General features: G+C 40.0%; 6 protein-coding genes and 1 long non-coding RNA gene across 7 annotated transcripts; 3 read left to right on the top strand and 4 right to left on the bottom strand.

The window, feature by feature from the left end:
* The first annotated feature begins 39 nt into the window (after nt 1-39).
* On the top strand, nt 40-901 carry LOC116650332 (uncharacterized). Its single transcript, XR_004303304.2, has 2 exons — nt 40-237; nt 312-901. It is a non-coding gene; the product is annotated as an uncharacterized lncRNA (long non-coding RNA).
* Cyp313b1 (Cytochrome P450 313b1) lies at nt 231-4834 on the bottom strand. The gene is made up of 7 exons (XM_002056573.4): nt 4592-4834; nt 4345-4542; nt 3286-3477; nt 3153-3222; nt 2206-2332; nt 1896-2114; nt 231-1216 (listed from the first exon to the last, which is right to left on the bottom strand). Exons 1-7 carry the CDS (start codon nt 4743-4745, stop codon nt 629-631), a joined length of 1548 nt encoding a protein of 515 aa, XP_002056609.1. The 5' UTR covers nt 4746-4834; the 3' UTR covers nt 231-628.
* A 4105-nt stretch (nt 4835-8939) lies between these two features.
* Nucleotides 8940-11536, bottom strand: Mkk4 (MAP kinase kinase 4). The gene is made up of 5 exons (XM_002056572.4): nt 11182-11536; nt 10096-10958; nt 9896-10036; nt 9752-9837; nt 8940-9689 (listed from the first exon to the last, which is right to left on the bottom strand). Exons 1-5 carry the CDS (start codon nt 11210-11212, stop codon nt 9515-9517), a joined length of 1296 nt encoding a protein of 431 aa, XP_002056608.2. The 5' UTR covers nt 11213-11536; the 3' UTR covers nt 8940-9514.
* A 137-nt stretch (nt 11537-11673) lies between these two features.
* On the top strand, nt 11674-12231 carry SLIRP2 (SRA stem-loop interacting RNA binding protein 2). The gene has a single exon (XM_002056571.4). It carries the CDS (start codon nt 11913-11915, stop codon nt 12180-12182), a length of 270 nt encoding a protein of 89 aa, XP_002056607.1. The 5' UTR covers nt 11674-11912; the 3' UTR covers nt 12183-12231.
* Dhod (dihydroorotate dehydrogenase 2) lies at nt 12207-13675 on the bottom strand. The gene is made up of 2 exons (XM_002056570.4): nt 13472-13675; nt 12207-13404 (listed from the first exon to the last, which is right to left on the bottom strand). Exons 1-2 carry the CDS (start codon nt 13523-13525, stop codon nt 12229-12231), a joined length of 1230 nt encoding a protein of 409 aa, XP_002056606.1. The 5' UTR covers nt 13526-13675; the 3' UTR covers nt 12207-12228.
* Nucleotides 13676-14072: 397 nt separating this feature from the next.
* Sys1 (Sys1 golgi trafficking protein) lies at nt 14073-14890 on the top strand. The gene is made up of 3 exons (XM_002056569.4): nt 14073-14328; nt 14389-14510; nt 14569-14890. The coding sequence occupies exons 1-3, from the start codon at nt 14164-14166 to the stop codon at nt 14762-14764; spliced, it is 483 nt and encodes a 160-aa protein (XP_002056605.1). The 5' UTR covers nt 14073-14163; the 3' UTR covers nt 14765-14890.
* Nucleotides 14819-15630, bottom strand: LOC6633155 (uncharacterized). The gene is made up of 2 exons (XM_032433723.2): nt 15216-15630; nt 14819-15153 (listed from the first exon to the last, which is right to left on the bottom strand). Exon 2 carries the CDS (start codon nt 15125-15127, stop codon nt 14873-14875), a length of 255 nt encoding a protein of 84 aa, XP_032289614.1. The 5' UTR covers nt 15128-15153; nt 15216-15630; the 3' UTR covers nt 14819-14872.
* Between the last annotated feature and the right edge of the window lie 421 nt (nt 15631-16051).

Raw genomic sequence — 16051 nt, 5'->3', positions numbered from 1 at the left:
CTTGTCAATTATTTAATTTATTCTCGGGTAAACTATTAAAGACAGCTGTAGCTATTAGGCAAATTACACTGTACTAGATGCTATAGAGTATAATATGTTGCACATGCCTTAAATACAAGTATTTGATGAAACCCCATTAGTGTCTTGATAGAAATTGGAAATTGTTTTTTGTTGCACCTGCAGAGCAGCACGTTGCAGCTGGCCCAGGGAATATGTGCGGCCAAGTCTGGCAAAATGGTAAAAGGGCACCTTTATATACATATATATATACATAAATAAATAAATTTACGCAATTTTCTGATTACTTGCAGCAACACAATAACTTTGCTGGGTTCAATGCAATTAAATCAATTGCGTTACGTATACGCAACGTGGTGCATGCCATAACTGGCCATGAACAGTTAGCAGTTGAAAGCGGAAGCGGAAGCGGAGACGAAGGCGTGGTTAACTGGGGCAATTTGCATGAGAAGCGGCTAACGAGGCCCTCAGCATAAGTGAATTATTGTACAAGTTTTGAACAAATTCAATTAAGAACGTTGCAAAGTGCAAACAAAAATTACATTTTTAATTGGAAAATTGCAATAAACTAGAAAGCACTCGAGAGGGCAAAGGTCGAACCGAGCACTGATTACCTGCGCGCCACGCGGCACAGCGGATATTCCTTCAGCTTCAGCGAGATATTGCCCTTGACCAGCAGCTGCTCCAGTCGTGCATCTGTGCTGATGCGATAGCGGCGAAAGATCTTGGCCAGCAGCAGCTTCATCAGCAGCTGGGCATAGCGATAGCCGATGCACATGCGCAGCCCCTTGGTGAAGGGCACAAAGGCGAAGGCATGACGCGCGGGCGCCTCCGTGCCAAAATGTGCCTCCGGGTTGTAGCTTCTGGCCAGCGGACCCCAGACGCGCACATCGCGCTGCATGTTATAGATGTCGATGCCGATTTGAGTGCCGCTTGGTATGAGGTAGACACCATCATCGCGGCGCACCTGTAAATCCTGTCCAGCTCGACGCAGCACCATGGGCACGGGCGCAAACAAACGCATCGACTCGTTAATGGCCATCTCCGTGTAGCTTAGCCTCTCAAGCTGCTCCAAGCTAATGTCACCATGGTCCGGCAACTCGGCGCGGAGCTCTTCGTGCAGCTTCTCCTGATATTCCGGATGCATTGCCAGGCATAAAATTGTGAAGTACAATGCCGTCGATGTTGTCTCGAAGGTCTATAGCGTTTCGGATAGAATTGAAAAGCACGCATATAAATCCTATTTCTTCTACGTATATAAAGCTGTTTTTTTTTTGACTGATTGATTGATTGATTGATTGACTGACTGGTTATTTGATTGATTAATCGGCCCGCATGAACCCTTCATTTTTACTACGTATATATAGCTGTTTTTCATGACTGATTGATTGGTTAATTAACTGATTGATTGGTTGATTGCTTGATAGGCCCGCATTTAACTACCATTTCTTCAATATATATGTTTGTTGATTTACTAACTTCCATTTCCTCTATATATAGAACTATTTTTCTCAACTAATCCAACGGTTGACTGATTGATTGAATATTTTTTGATTGATTGATTCATTTATTGATTAATAATTGATTAATTATTGACTAATTGATTAATGGTTGATTAATTGATTGATCAAGGCTCTCGAGTGAGAAAGCGCAAATTCTTTCAGCAGTAACATTGGAATCGTAGTTTGGGAGGGAATTTCAACTCTTGTAGTATGTTTAAATAAGGAAAAACTGAAATTTAAGGAATAAGCCTTAGACCTGCCAAAACCGGGTAATGCCTGCTAGTCGTCTAGTAAGTTAAGGAGCTCTACTTCTTACATGTTCTTTCTGTATCATTCACATATGTTATTAGCCTTATGTATTATTGGCTTACTCACCGCCGCAATAATCACATTCGCCTCATCTCGCACATCCTGCCAGCTCATTTGCTGTCCACGTTCCACATGCTCTCGTACCTGTTCAATAAATATCGACTTTGACTTGATGCGCTGTTGTTGTTGTTCCTGCTGTCGTTGCTGCTGATGCTGTTGCTGCTCCAGATGCTTGTTCGCATCGGAGCCATCCACGCCCACAACAGAAACGGCTGGCTGCAGCAACTGTGTCGTTTGACGACGAGCACATGGAAGTCAGAGCAAGTCATGAGCAGGAAACAGGCAAAGAGGGGGCGAGCAACGCCCACTAACATACCTGCTCCACAAAACCAAACAGCACGCCGACGACCTTCTGTTGCCGGTCAAAAAGTCGCGACCATCGATAGATGAGCTCCGGGTAAAGCCAAGGCGAGAGCATCCGCTTGACACACACCTCCGTTATACTGCAAACAATAGGAAAATGAACATAGGGGGAATCTACAAGCACACTTAGAGAAAAAAACTATGCGCTTTGTACTTAAATCAATCACAAATTTTATGAAAGTCCGGCCAAGGTGCTAATGAACTTATATGGGGCACTCGTAGTGTCCGGCCTTGCCCGTGGCACGTATTAAATTAATCCCTCAAAGATGTTTGAAAATGAGCTTAAGGCCGATCGACTGGTAAGCAAACAGTTTCATACAAATGTTTTTCACGATTTTTCCACACTTGCGTGTGGAATTTTTCCGAAACCTCGTCTTAACATGCACCTTCATCACAAAAAGTAATTGCAAATTTCGACTCACTAGCTATTACGGGCTAAGCAAGATAAAAAGTTTTTTATATATTTCGATTTAACACCCGTGTTTTCTCCGAGTGTGCCCGTGGGATTTTGACTACCCAGGCCGCCACCCGCTGGCCCCTCCCTAGCGCCAGCTCGTGTCGCAAGGTATTAGCCCTGGTTGAATGGCTGCAGGATTGTAATTAGCTAATAGGTAAAAACAAATGGGCGGGGCCAGCCCAGCCAGATGGTATCTCTGGCAGTCGCAGTGAAACAGATTTGAAACGCAATCGAGCATAGAATTGGAACGCATAAGAAGCTTATAAAATGTGTTCACTTTACTTAAACGAGATATTTATAGAGCTGGCTCTTATATCTTATTTTCCTATTAACTACTTAGTTATTTATTTATGCCAGTAAGTGTCTATATTTTGGGTAGGCATAAAGGGAGAGTAGTTATAAACATGTTCCATCTCATCGTTTTCGCATGTCTTAATACTCACCCATTATATGCCTCGAAGATGGCCAGCGAACCATCGTGCTGAAAGTTCATTCTCTTGCCCATAGTTGTCTCTGTGCCAAAAAGAAGTGCCCACATAAATCGCAAAGATTCCTCTGCATTGAATTATTACTTACGGCAGGCAGCCTCCAGCACGATTTTTTTGAGTATTTGATAGATTTCGAGGCTTTTAGCGCGCTGCACGCCCTCCAGGTCCAGCTTCTCCAGCAACACATCCGCCTCGGCATTGAATATGGGCAAAAAGTTGCACAGAATCTGGCGACCGAAGGCGGGATTAATGAGGCGACGATGTTTTTGCCAGCGTGGCGCTAGGAAATAAGCACAAAGCGTTTATAAGGAGGTAATTATTAAATATTATAAATAAGTAGTATGATATTTTTACTAAAATATGAAAATCTGGGAAAAATTTACTTAATTCAAAAACTTATCCCGATCCCGAAAGTTCTAAAGTCAGGACTTAATTACAATAATCAGTCTAACAAATTCTGTAAATCCAAAATCCAAATGTATGTAACAGGCAAAAGGAAGTATCTCCGACCCCATCAGCATCAATAGCCGAGTCGATCTAGCCATGTCCGTCTGTCTGTCTGTACGTACTCCTAGTGCCTGCGCAGATTGAGTTTCCGATAATCGATAACTTACTCCGTTTCCAAATAATCGATAAGAATCGATGTCGATATGCTGTTTTTGGGCAATTTTGGAAAGCAATTTTGGAGAGCGATTTAAGAGCTAGAGTCACCAAACTTAGCCTATAGCTTCTAAAATAGAATTTATATACATGTTGGAAGAAGAGGGTTCAGGGTATCCCCTAGTCGGGAGCTCCCGACTAGAACCTCTTGCTTGTTTACCTTATTTTACGTCTATAACTCCTTAAATAGTATGTTTTTTACTTAACGCAACTATGAATGTAGTCAAACCCTAGTCAAAATTTACTTAAGCTGAGAATAAACTTATCAGTTCAAGAATACATTAATTATTCTAAAAAATACCTTTACCTTTTTAAAAAAACTAGAAGCAACGAACTTTGTAAAAGCCTATCTAAATTTACCTAAGCTGCGAATAAAATTCTTTATGCGAAATTGCATAGAAATTCTTAGAGACAGTACTCAATTTAAGAAAAGTTGTACTGAATTTAGAATATATCAATATATCAATATATCTCTGAGTGTACTTACAGCTGGATGTGAAGAGTCCATCGCCAATGGCTGCGCTCATGAAGCGATAAAAATCTCCCTTGTTGGTGCAGTGCGTTGAATTGAAGATTTGCTCCACGGTTTGTGGGTCGTTGACATAGAGGAAACAATTGGTGCCCATCCAGGAAATGAAGGGCGCCTTGTACTTGTGCGAAAGCCCATCCATATACTGCAAAAAGGCTACAGGCGAAAATGGTTTGCAGTTGGCTTAGATTTCCGGAGCACTTACTCTGCGGATTCATCATTTGCAGGCCCATGCCAATGAAGGGCCAGCCCACGGGGCCAGGCAGCTGCCAGGCGGCCCAATAGTAGCGTCTGCGACTCCACAGAAAATATAACCACAACAAAGTCAGCCAGCTGGCCAGAATGATGCAGGCCAGCATGTCGTTGAACTGGTAAGAGTCCCCAAATCGAATCGAATCGTATCGAATTGAATCGAATAAATATGTTAAGCGCACCACGCTCAAAATAATACTGAGCGAGAGACATGCAAGTCCGGCTCAGCCCATTCAGCTTTGTATATGTTGTCGGAGATTACGCATTTGGGCGACGTAATGCGGCAATCTCCATGCCCGCCACGTGCCACGCTCTACGCAAATGCATCCATTGGGAGGCCAGTCGCGTACATCCACAAATTATGCCACTGAATAATATGCCATAGGCATATTAGAAACCGGTAAACCTAGACAAAACTCATGCGTCTGTGGCTTGAGAACACACAAATACGCTTATAATTCATATTTGTAAATAGCTTGCATTTGAATCAATACGTTTGTAAATGATAGGATTTTCGATGAAAAATATTGCATCGATAATAGTTGCATTATCTGAAAGTTGTATTATGAATATTAACATAATAACATTTTAGCATTATATTTGCAAGTAACTTACAAATGAATCAAGTGAATCAAACTTACAAATGAATTAAGTGAGTCAAATGTTGGTATTTGGATTATATACTTTACGAATAAGAAAATAAGAAATTAATAAGACTATACTTAAGGGTCCAGCAGCAAATTAATATTTACAAATAACTTACAAGTGAATCAAATGACTTTGTATTCGAATTAAGTTTTGAATTTGATTCTATTCATATTTTTTAAATTATTATTAAGAGAAATATGATTGCGGTTAGCTTTAAAAATTATATTAATTCTCATTTGATATATCTAAACAAATATATCAAGTGAATCAAACTTACAAATGGATAAAGTGAGTCAAAATGATTTGGTATTTGAATTAAATAGTTGGTTCAATCAATCTTACTCTAGAAATATTACGAAATTAATAAGACTATACTTAAGGGTCCAGCTGCAAATTAATATTTACAAATAACTTAGAAGTGAATCAAGTGAATCAAATGACTTGGTATTCGAATTGAGATTTGAATTTGATTCTACCAATATTGTTTAGATTATTTTAAATGGATAAACAACTACGGATTAACTTTGAAAATTATATAATATCTAAACACGCAGTTTATTTTGGCTACAGACACTTCTACTTGTAATTGTTACACGATTCAGTTAAGTGCCACAATTAAAAAAGGACTCAACTAAATAAAGGAAATTCATTTCAAAGGAATAAGTTATAATTACAATGCGTATAAGCTGGACATTCAGATAGTATTTGGGTTAAAACTGCACGAATATAATCATTAAAACTCATGAACTTAAAAACTTTAAATGGTAAATGATTCCATTTTTGATGGGATATATGCGACATGGCAATGGGTTATGAATGAGAAAATTTCGTTTTGAATTTTTGAATTTGGTTACACTATTTTCTTCAATGAGTTAAACAATATAATACCCTAACCAAGGTATCCACAAAATATTCCATTAATTACTAATATATACATATGTTTATATTAATATACGTAATAGTAGTAGGATTTGAATGAGATTACATTGATTATTTTTTTAATTTGGGTAAGATATATTCTTCTATATGTCAAACAATATAATACCCTAACCAAGGTATCCACAAAATATTCCATTAATACGTGTAGTAAGATTATTCAAAATAATAATAAGGCTGCGTAGCCCAATCCTCTTACGCTAAAAAAAAAACTGTTGAAAATTCGTGGTCAAACTTACCCGTAAAATCAATAGGCCTCGACATGTGCCCATCGGAACTTGTGTAGGGTGTGGCGAATTGCTTTAGCATTGCATGTTATGAGCTGATTTTGATTAAGTAATTGGTTAATTATTGGTTCGATGGGCACTACGAGGTAGATATTTTCGAAATGGGTGTCAAGTATTATGGGCCAATGGCTGTGTAGAGTTCTTCAAATATATTATTTATTCACTATTCATTTGTTGCTTTTTACAAATTCTTCAAGTTAAGTTTAACAATTTAATTTGTTTTCCATACCATAATTTCTTTACCATTATTTTAGGTTTTAATTCTTATTAAATGTTTTGTGGTGTTTTCTTTTCACATTATTTTTGGATAATTTTTTTGATATTTTTCATTTTTTGCTCTTGTCCTCAAGTCGATAGAGTTAAGAGAGGAGATTTAGTAGAAGCCGGTTATTTTTGTATAGTTAGTTAGTAGCTTTGCTTAAACTGAGTACAGTGCGCAAAAATAACTCTTGCAGGCCAGAAATTTTGTCTGTATTTCTTTTTGTTAGCAATCTCTGCACTTAGGATATCGTACTATATCGAGGTTCGCTTAATTCCTAGGCTGGCCCATGCTGGCTTTACGGATAAGCTTAGTTTGTGTTTAAAAAGTTCTGCGAATATTTAGCTTTGTTTTTTTATGGACGTTGCGTTTTCACTTTGAGTTCTCATTTCATTCATTTTTGACTTTCTATAAGCAAGTAGCTAGTTTAAAAGGCAATGGGATTATTGGATACTGTTTTGCCTGGGCCTTAGCATATGCCTATTATTTTGCTTTGACTACTTTATCTGACTTGCAGTTACAATATTATAGTATAGTAATATTGATATATATTTATTAATATGCTACTAATTATGTTTATCCGCTCTCGTATCTGTAGTATATGCCTATATACAAATCACATACGCCTAAACAACTTCTGCTTTTGCTTACTGCATTTGTTTACAAACTTTTATACACGTTTTATTGTCAAAAAATATGACGACTCGCGACTCAACGATTGCACTGCCTTAGTTCAGATTCAATTTTGTAAGTTTTACTTGCATGAAGGGGGGGCTAGCATCTAGGGTTCTACGGCAGGGAGTGGATTTTACGAGTACTTTAGCATATATATTACTTTAATTATATCTGTTAGAAACTTTTCACAAATTGCATTTGCAATTTATACCCTTGCTAAGTGTTCTTACTACGATCCTGACATTGAAACAGTTCTGCTAAAGGACTTGCAACTGGATGGTGCAAACACCCTCACAGATTCGAACAATCTATGGACTTAACTAATAAATACATCAGATGCTTTCAAATACAGTTACAAGTTCAGCTTAAATCCATTAAAAACCACTTGAGATCAAATTCGTATTCAGTGAGAAACCTTTGCTAAACGATCTTATCTTTGCAAGGGTATACAGGCTTCGACTAGCCGACTAGCTTCCACTACAAACATACACTCTCGTCCATAATTATGTATACATATATGTATTTTATAATATTTTATGCTAGAGCAAATTTAATTGCCATGCATTTGTTTTTGCTATGCTTTTGTTTTCTGTTTTTTTACGCTTATTACAAAAATATTTTTGTTTTATTATTCAATTATGCGGCTAGTTGATGGTGTTGTTGTATTTGCTTTGAGGCTTAGCGCTTAATATGCATTCATTATATGCGTAAGCTGGGCGAAAAAAAATCAAATGAAAACAAAAGTAAATAAATACATATGATTAATACGCTGCGGGCATACAAAGGGGTATTCTGATTTTTGGACGCTGTCTGCAGCCGTGTGTGTGTGTGGCTTTAGTTGTTCGTTTTTTGCACTTTATATGCAAAATTATATAAATATATATATATTATATATATATATATATGTATATGTATACAAAATAAACTTTGCTTTTGGCTTTCACATTGGCGCTTGCATAAATATTAATCGAAAAGACATTGGCAATATATTTTTGAGACGGGATTTTAGACGGTGCAATTGCTTGTGTGTGTGTGTGTGTTGAAATGGGCGTGGTATGGCCATGTATATAAGCGTAGCTGTGTCTACATGTGCGTGTTGTGTGTGTGTGTGTGTGTGTGTGTGTGTGTGTGTGTAAGCTTGGCTAAGATATTCTATATAAACTAGCTGACGCGTTTTACATTATTTAATTATTATATTATTATGATTTTAGTTTATATCGTCATTATTTTTTTTTTTTTTTTTACTTAGGCACAATACATTTATTTTATTTTGTTTACTTTTGTTTATTTTTCACAAGCTGCAATTGTGTATTTTTTATAAATATATTTTTAGGTCTTACAATCTAAATACTACGCATAAAAACGTGTGTAGTTGTCAGTGTCAGTGAATGTGTGTGTGTTAATTTGTTGTTTTTAATTATTATAATTATATTTTATTGGATTAATTTTGTGTTGATTTTCATAATTTTTCTACAATTTAAAAAAAATGCAGCCACTTGGCAAATGTTTAAAGCTTTTTACTTAACTTTCATATGCAAAACAAACATTTATAGAATGTTTACGGATAAACTAAATATAAATCATATTGAATGTTGTATTTACTTGTTGTTTATGGCTATTTCGTAGTTTGCTTTAGTTAACAGTTTCTGTTTAATTGGCGTGTACAAATTTTACAAATCTCGCTTTTAATTTTTGCAGGTTGCAGTTAACAACTATAAACAAAAGCCATAAATTTCAAATGCTAGCTCACTTAACTTAAAAGAAAAGGCATTACTTTATGTTTCACTACAACATAAAAATAAACATTTTATACGCATTTTACAAATTGTTTTATCTTCTTTTTTTTTTTTTTTTTTTGCTTATACTCACTGTTGCTTTTTGTTTTTGCTTTAACAAAATACGCGCTACGTTTACTACGAATGCTACAAAGTAGACAACAATTTTTGTTTTAAGTTTTTCTTTCATTTTTTTTTGGGGTTTTTTTATGTTTTGTTTTTGAATAGTTTGCGTTTTGTTGTTACTGTTTTTTTGCTTAGTTAATTTATGACTTTAGTCTGACTCGCACTTCAGATTAACTTTCCGCGGGCTGGTTGGTTGTAAACTGCGTAATGCCATCGCTCTCCATGGACTCGAGCACATCGGCCACATAGGCGGCGACATCCGTGTGGCTGTTCTCGCCCCTCCGTATGAATGGCATCTGCAGCAGTCGGCTATATTTGGGCCTATCGCTCTCCTTCTTGATCAGGCTGCGGGTATTTATAGGAAAATATACATTTGTTCATTTGCTGAGTAACTGGAAAACTCTTACCAAGTATTGACAAACTCTGCGAACTCCATGGAGAACTCAATGCCATTATAGGATGTATGCAAGCGCGGCGGATCCCCTTGCACTACCTGTAAGATAAGTTGTGTATGTCGAGCACTTAACCCATTTGCAATGACAAACTCTTACCTGGCACAGCTGCTCAAATACCGAATCCCATTTGCGATAGGGAAACGTGCCTGTGGCCACCTCCATTAATGTTATGCCCAATGACCAAACATCGCTGCGCACATCATAGCCCTTGGCGCGCTCCGGATCAATGCGTTCCGGCTGCAAAAGGTTACAAATTTATACTAATTCAATTAGCAGACAGTTGCATTAAAACCTACCGCCATGTAGGGCCTGCAGCCCGCATCTTTGGTCTTGGCTATCGAATCGACTAGCTGTCCGGAGATGCCAAAATCACATAGTTTAATGTCGCCGCGTCTGTGCAACAGAATGTTGCTTGGCTTAACATCGCGATGTATTATTTTGAGCTCCTCCTTCAAATAGTTAAGCGCATTGACTGTGGCCACAGTGATCTTGGCGAGTATGGACTCGGGTATATGCCGCTGCTTCTTCTCGAATATGTATTTATAGAATTTGTCCAGCGAGGTGTCCATTAGCTCCATGCATATCCAGCAATCGCCCTCCTTGAAGAGCGCCCCATAGAACTGAACAATGTAGATGCATTCGTTCGACTTCATGACCACCTCCAAATCCATGAGCAACTGTTTCTGCTCTTTCTCGTCCACCGTGGAACGTATGCGCTTCACAGCCATCACCTTGTCCAACTTCTTGAATATCATTTTATTGACCGCACCAAATGCACCGCGTCCAATCTCGCCCAAATCTTCCAAATCGTCCGATGTAAACTGATGTGTATTGATGGCACCTTCACCAAACTGTAGTTTGCCACATGCCTGCTGTCGGATGCGCTCCCTATGCCGATCCGTTGCGCTGCCGCTGGTGCCGGCGCTGGCATTACTATTGCTGCTGCTACTGCTGCTGTGGGCTGTGGGCACCGGCACAGCTGGCACAAAGCTGGGCTGGGCGCTAAAGCGTAAAGCCACATTATTCTGCTGCGATGAGGAACTGGAGCCCGACGACGTGGATCCCGACGATGTGGACGACGTTGATGAAGGCGGATGTCGTATGCTCAGATTGTTCAGATTAAGCTGATCAGGCGGTATGCGAGAACGGCTCGGTCCAGCTGTTTGCGTTAGCATTTAGATAGGGTGAAAATGGTTATTTATGATCTACGGCTTATCAATTGCATTGCGGCCAAGTAAATGCGTCAGTGGTACATGCATGTGATTGTGTTTGTGTGTGTGTGTTGTGTGTGGCGTGTGTATGCATATGTGAAACACACATATGTGTGTGTGCGTGGGTACGTGTACGTGTGCGTGGGCAGTTTTAGCCAAAAAATTACTCACTTGCAAACAAATTTTTGGGCCTTTCTGCCATTGTGTACGCCTGGCGCTGATCTTGCTGGCAATTTTAGTACGAGTGTCGCTTTGTGCCCGTCGTTTTGTTCTTTTCTGTTGGGCGCCGCGCCCCAAATACACGTCGCTTAAGGGGGCGCCGAAAATATTTTCGCAGCGAAAACTACTGGCGGAGCATATAACACACCATAACCGCCGATTGGTTGCGTGGTAACACTTGAGTACGCAGCTCAATTATTTGTTAAATTGTCCCGTGCACATCTATGCTCTTTGCATTTTCACACTTTCGTTTTACATAAAAATAGTCTAAAAAAAAACAATAAAAAGTCAGCAATGCAACAAAATATGCAGTGTGACCGAATCTGATAAGACTGAAAATAGCGACTTAAAATACCGAAAATACCAAAACAGGTCTGTGATATTTAACTCTGTTAAATGTACGGTCTAATTTTGTTGTTCTCTGTTAAACTCAAACAATTTGGCCGCTTATCTAAAAAGAACAAAGCCAAGTATACATATAAATTGGACCTTATGATAAAAACAAAAAATTTAGCTTTTTTCTTAAGCAACTGATCTAGAAATAAAGATTATTTTTCCAGGAATAAAGTTATGCTCGCTGTTAAAAACAGAGCCGCACGCTGTTAGTCTCTCAACATTGTTGTCGTAGTAAACAAAACAATTTGAGATTTATTAAAATTACGTAAAAAAATACAATATAAATCATGTCCGGCAGTGCGGCACGGAGCAGCTACAAACTCTTTGTGGGCAATCTTCCCTGGACTATCAGCAATAAGGAACTGCGCACATATTTCTCCCGTTTCGGCCATGTGGCCAATGCCGAGGTGATCTTCGACAAAAATCTGGGCCTGTCCAAGTACTACGGCTTTGTGATGTTCAGCCAGCGCGACGCCTACAACAGTGCCAGCAACCAGAACACACATCTCCTAGAGGGACGCGTGCTCAACGTGCAACGAGCCAACGAGCATACATAGCTTTAGTGAAGTAACGCATTGTAATCAAAATATACACACAATTTTATTACTTGGATGAGGGCAGATATTTGGTGTAGTTGGAACCTACAGCGTCCTTGACGCACGCGTAGCCCAATTCGCTGATCCGCAGTGAGAGCTCCCCCTTAATGCGTTCTACCAGTTCAGGGCCCTCGTATATGAGTGCTGTGTAGATTTGAACAAACGAGGCGCCAGCCTCAATTTTCTCAAAGGCATGCTGACCGGATGCAACACCACCCACGCCTATGATGGGCAGGCTGCCCTTGGTCAGTGAATACATCTGGGCGATTAGCCTGGTCGAGCGTTCCCGCAGCGGTTCTCCACTCAAACCGCCCGCCTCGCTGGCCAATGCCGGGTCGCTGATGTTGTCGCGCGCGACGGTGGTGTTGGACACAATGAGACCATCCACGCGGCATTTCTTCTGGTTGATGACGGCGACAATGTCATTGAGCTCGCCCGTTTCCAAATCGGGCGATAGCTTCAGCAGAATAGGCACTTTCTGGTTCGTCTTGAGCTGGCCACGAGCTATATTGACTGCCTCCAGCAGTTCGGTGAGCTCCTTTTTACTCTGCATGTTGCGCAGTCCCTTCGTATTGGGACTGCTGACATTCACAACCAGATAGTCGGCGACAGGTCCAAATGTGTGAACACCCTTTACATAGTCATTAATTGGAGTCAGTGTGTCACGATTGCGGCCTAGATTAACGCCCACAATGGCATTGAAGTCCTCACGTTCACGAATTTCCTTTAAGCGCTGCGCCACCACACCGTGACCATCGCTATTGAAGCCATAACGGTTGATTAGGGCCCGGTCGCTGACCAACCGAAAGACTCGCGGCTTTGGATTGCCGGCCTGGGCCAGGGGTGTCACACTGCCCACCTCAATGAAGCCAAAGCCCAAATCCTTCAGACCCAGCACAGCTTCACCGTTCTTATCGAAACCGGCTGCAATGCCAATGGGATTGCTAGCGAGGCGACCAAAGAACGAGCTGTGCAAATTGAGATCGTCCGTGTACTTGGAGGCCGGGTAGAGGCGGTACTTGCACGCCAACACCGCCAAATTGTGGCTCGTCTCGGCCGGCAGCAGACGCACTGCAGGCATGACAAATGTGCGAAATAGTTGATCCTGATTGTGGTAAGCCGTTAGGCCCATATAGAGGGCCGTGGCGCCTACCGTCACAATGCCCAGGGAGCGTAGGCGGCTCTGTGAGATCCGTAATATTGTTTAATACATATACATTTATTTTCTTTCAAATATTTGTATAGCTCACCAATTTTTGCGTCTTTTGCAACACCATCTTAATAAACGTTGTGAACTGAATCATTTTTTTTTTTTTGATGAATTTTTAAAACTAGTTAACAGGTGGTGCTCGTATCGACAGATGTGTGGATGGTTGAGGCTAGGTACAGAAATGTTAGCTATATCTGTTATATTTTCAAATTCAGAAAGGTGTGATTAGAGATGAAAATGTTTGAATTGATATAACTACATATTGGAAACAAACGGTTTGAATATAACATATAGTCGTTATGAGCCGGTTCACAGCTGAGCTAAAAGGTATTGAAAGGCATGAACGGAACCAATCAACTCCAATGATGAGTCAGTCTTTGTTTGCTTTCTGTTATTGCACCTCAACAAATTGCACATATGAGCCAGCATAAATAAAAATATAAAAATGAATGGTGGCACATTTCGGAACACACCATAGGATTCCACGCTGCCGAAATCACAAATTGTGCCCGGGCAGTGGGATTAGAAATGAAAATGTTTGAATTGATATAACTGTATATTGGAAACAAACAGTTTGGCTACATATAGTCGTCATGAGCCGGTTCACAGCTGAACGGAACCAATCAACTCCAATGATGAGTCAGTCTTTGTTTGCTTTCTGTTATTGCAGCTGGACCAATTGCACACATGAGCCAGCATAAATAACAATAAATACAATTATATTATATTAATATGAAAGGTGGCACATTTCGCAACACACAATGGGATCCCACGCTGCTGACATCCCAGATTGTGTCCATGCAGTGCTGCGTGTACTTCTCGCTGGGCCTGCTCGTGTTTGTGGCCAACAAGTTGGCTGGCGACAACTACACACTGGATCACCTTTTCGAATACCATGTATGTAGTTAGCCTAAGCAGGACGCCGTTTTTGTTGAGTGTACATATTCTTCGTTCCAGGAAATACATATTTATGATCTGGGCGGTCGTCTGGTCATCTGCGCTTTTGTGTTAAATGCTTTTGTGGCCTCCTTGGCGCTCTGGTGCATTGTTCGCCGCGCCAAGCTGTGCCTGGACTTCAGGTAGATACATATCAGTATATATATATATATTCAATTGACTTACACAACTCTATTGCAGCTGCACTTTCCATTTGGTGCATCTGATCATCTGCTGGTGGTACAATCGCTCCTTTCCCGCCAACGCCTCCTGGTGGCTGCTTAATGTGATTACCGCAACGATAATGTGCATAGGCGGCGAGTTTTTGTGCCTGCAAACCGAAATGAAGGAGATTCCCGTGGGCTATGCGGCGCTCAATCAGAAGTCGGACGTTTGAGTGAACCCACAGATAGATAAACCATGTGATTGTGATGCTAACCAAGCCACCCAATTACTCTAAACATACTTTTAATTTATTGTACAACAATTTAAGTATATATAAACGCTAATGCAATATCTGATATATGTAGGGCGCGCCACGCTTCAGGTTCAGCTCCTTGGGCACCGTCTGTGGTGGCATAAAAAACTTCAGCTCCGCGGCTGCCGGATCGCTGGATGGGCTGCCATTGTGCCTGAACAGCTGCCAGATGTGCAGCTGGCTCGGCACCAGATACCAATAGCTGAACATGAGCCCGAACGAGACGATCAGCGCGCCAAGCAGCAGCAGCGTCCAGCATTGCGTGCGTTGTGACTTCTGCATGATGTGCCCTCAACTAAGAGCTTCTTCTGAAAACAAGTCGAATTGACAGAAAAATAAAAACGCTTTGCAATCGACTAAGCAAACACACCTTTTGCTTTTGCGAACAACCAGACGCTTCAATTTAGCTATAGATACAAAAACAAAGAAACAAAAAAAAAAAAAAAAGAGCAGCAGAAGTCAGCTCCTCCTTAATTTAGCCACCGCAACAATGCAGCCTAATCAGGTTTTCCAAATCTAATCAGACACTAATTGGCTCGACGATCCAGCGCGAGCTTTCGCTGAATTAATGGTAATTGAAGAGCGGGCGAGCTCGCCACAAAAATGTTATTTTTTTATTGTTGAATTTTAAATAAACTACGTTGGACACAACTGCGCATATGGAAATGGACTTCTCTGTGATTCGCGGACAGAATATCAAAAACCGTTAGCTCTCACGCTCACTCTCTCTCTCTGTCTCTCAGTTGTAAACATAACAGCAAAGAAGAGTCACCGTCAGCGAACAGAGGATTGTATACCCTAGGCTTCTTAATGTATGAAATAAATATATTAATATATTCATTTTTTGTATATATTGGAACCAGATTTCCTCTTTTGGGGCCACGAAACACAGATAGACATAGAATGGGAATAATATTTCCTATACATTTTTCAATTTATTTACTCCACGACACTCCTGTGCGTTACACACGTCTTGACAAGCTATAATACCCTCTGCAGGGGCACATATACAAGAGGGTATTTCCGTCTTTGTAAAGATGAGTAGATTCTTGTTTATGGTTTGGAACCTTTAAATAAAACACTGCTGTTTTCCATTTGCTAAATTATTCAGTTTATTTTTAGCAAACTTGTTTTTTTTTTTTGGTTTTAAATGATTTTCTTGTATTTCGTGTTTGTGTGTGTGGTTTATATTTATATATATATATA

The sequence above is a fragment of the Drosophila virilis genome, chromosome 2 (assembly GCF_030788295.1).
Source record: "Drosophila virilis strain 15010-1051.87 chromosome 2, Dvir_AGI_RSII-ME, whole genome shotgun sequence".
NCBI lineage: Eukaryota > Metazoa > Arthropoda > Insecta > Diptera > Drosophilidae > Drosophila > Drosophila virilis.
This window is presented reverse-complemented; position numbering and strand designations above follow the sequence as displayed.

Bases quoted from the DNA above. Each gene is read 5' to 3' on its own strand.
- Cyp313b1 (XM_002056573.4), bottom strand. From the start codon at position 4,745: ATGCTGGCCTGCATCATTCTGGCCAGCTGGCTGACTTTGTTGTGGTTA. The intron at 3,223-3,285 runs GTAAGTAATAAT...TTTTTGGCACAG, and splicing joins CGTGCTGGAGGCTGCCTGCC to AGACAACTATGGGCAAGAGA. The intron at 2,115-2,205 runs GTATGTTAGTGG...CAAACGACACAG, and splicing joins TGTTTGGTTTTGTGGAGCAG to TTGCTGCAGCCAGCCGTTTC.
- Dhod (XM_002056570.4), bottom strand. From the start codon at position 13,525: ATGATTCAGTTCACAACGTTTATTAAGATGGTGTTGCAAAAGACGCAA. The intron at 13,405-13,471 runs GTGAGCTATACA...CGGATCTCACAG, and splicing joins TGCAAAAGACGCAAAAATTG to AGCCGCCTACGCTCCCTGGG.
- LOC6633155 (XM_032433723.2), bottom strand. From the start codon at position 15,127: ATGCAGAAGTCACAACGCACGCAATGCTGGACGCTGCTGCTGCTTGGC.
- Sys1 (XM_002056569.4), top strand. From the start codon at position 14,164: ATGAAAGGTGGCACATTTCGCAACACACAATGGGATCCCACGCTGCTG. The intron at 14,329-14,388 runs GTATGTAGTTAG...TCTTCGTTCCAG, and splicing joins ATCACCTTTTCGAATACCAT to GAAATACATATTTATGATCT. The intron at 14,511-14,568 runs GTAGATACATAT...ACTCTATTGCAG, and splicing joins AAGCTGTGCCTGGACTTCAG to CTGCACTTTCCATTTGGTGC.
- SLIRP2 (XM_002056571.4), top strand. From the start codon at position 11,913: ATGTCCGGCAGTGCGGCACGGAGCAGCTACAAACTCTTTGTGGGCAAT.
- Mkk4 (XM_002056572.4), bottom strand. From the start codon at position 11,212: ATGGCAGAAAGGCCCAAAAATTTGTTTGCAA. The intron at 10,959-11,181 runs GTGAGTAATTTT...TAACGCAAACAG, and splicing joins GCCCAAAAATTTGTTTGCAA to CTGGACCGAGCCGTTCTCGC. The intron at 9,838-9,895 runs GTAAGAGTTTGT...CTTATCTTACAG, and splicing joins TATTTGAGCAGCTGTGCCAG to GTAGTGCAAGGGGATCCGCC.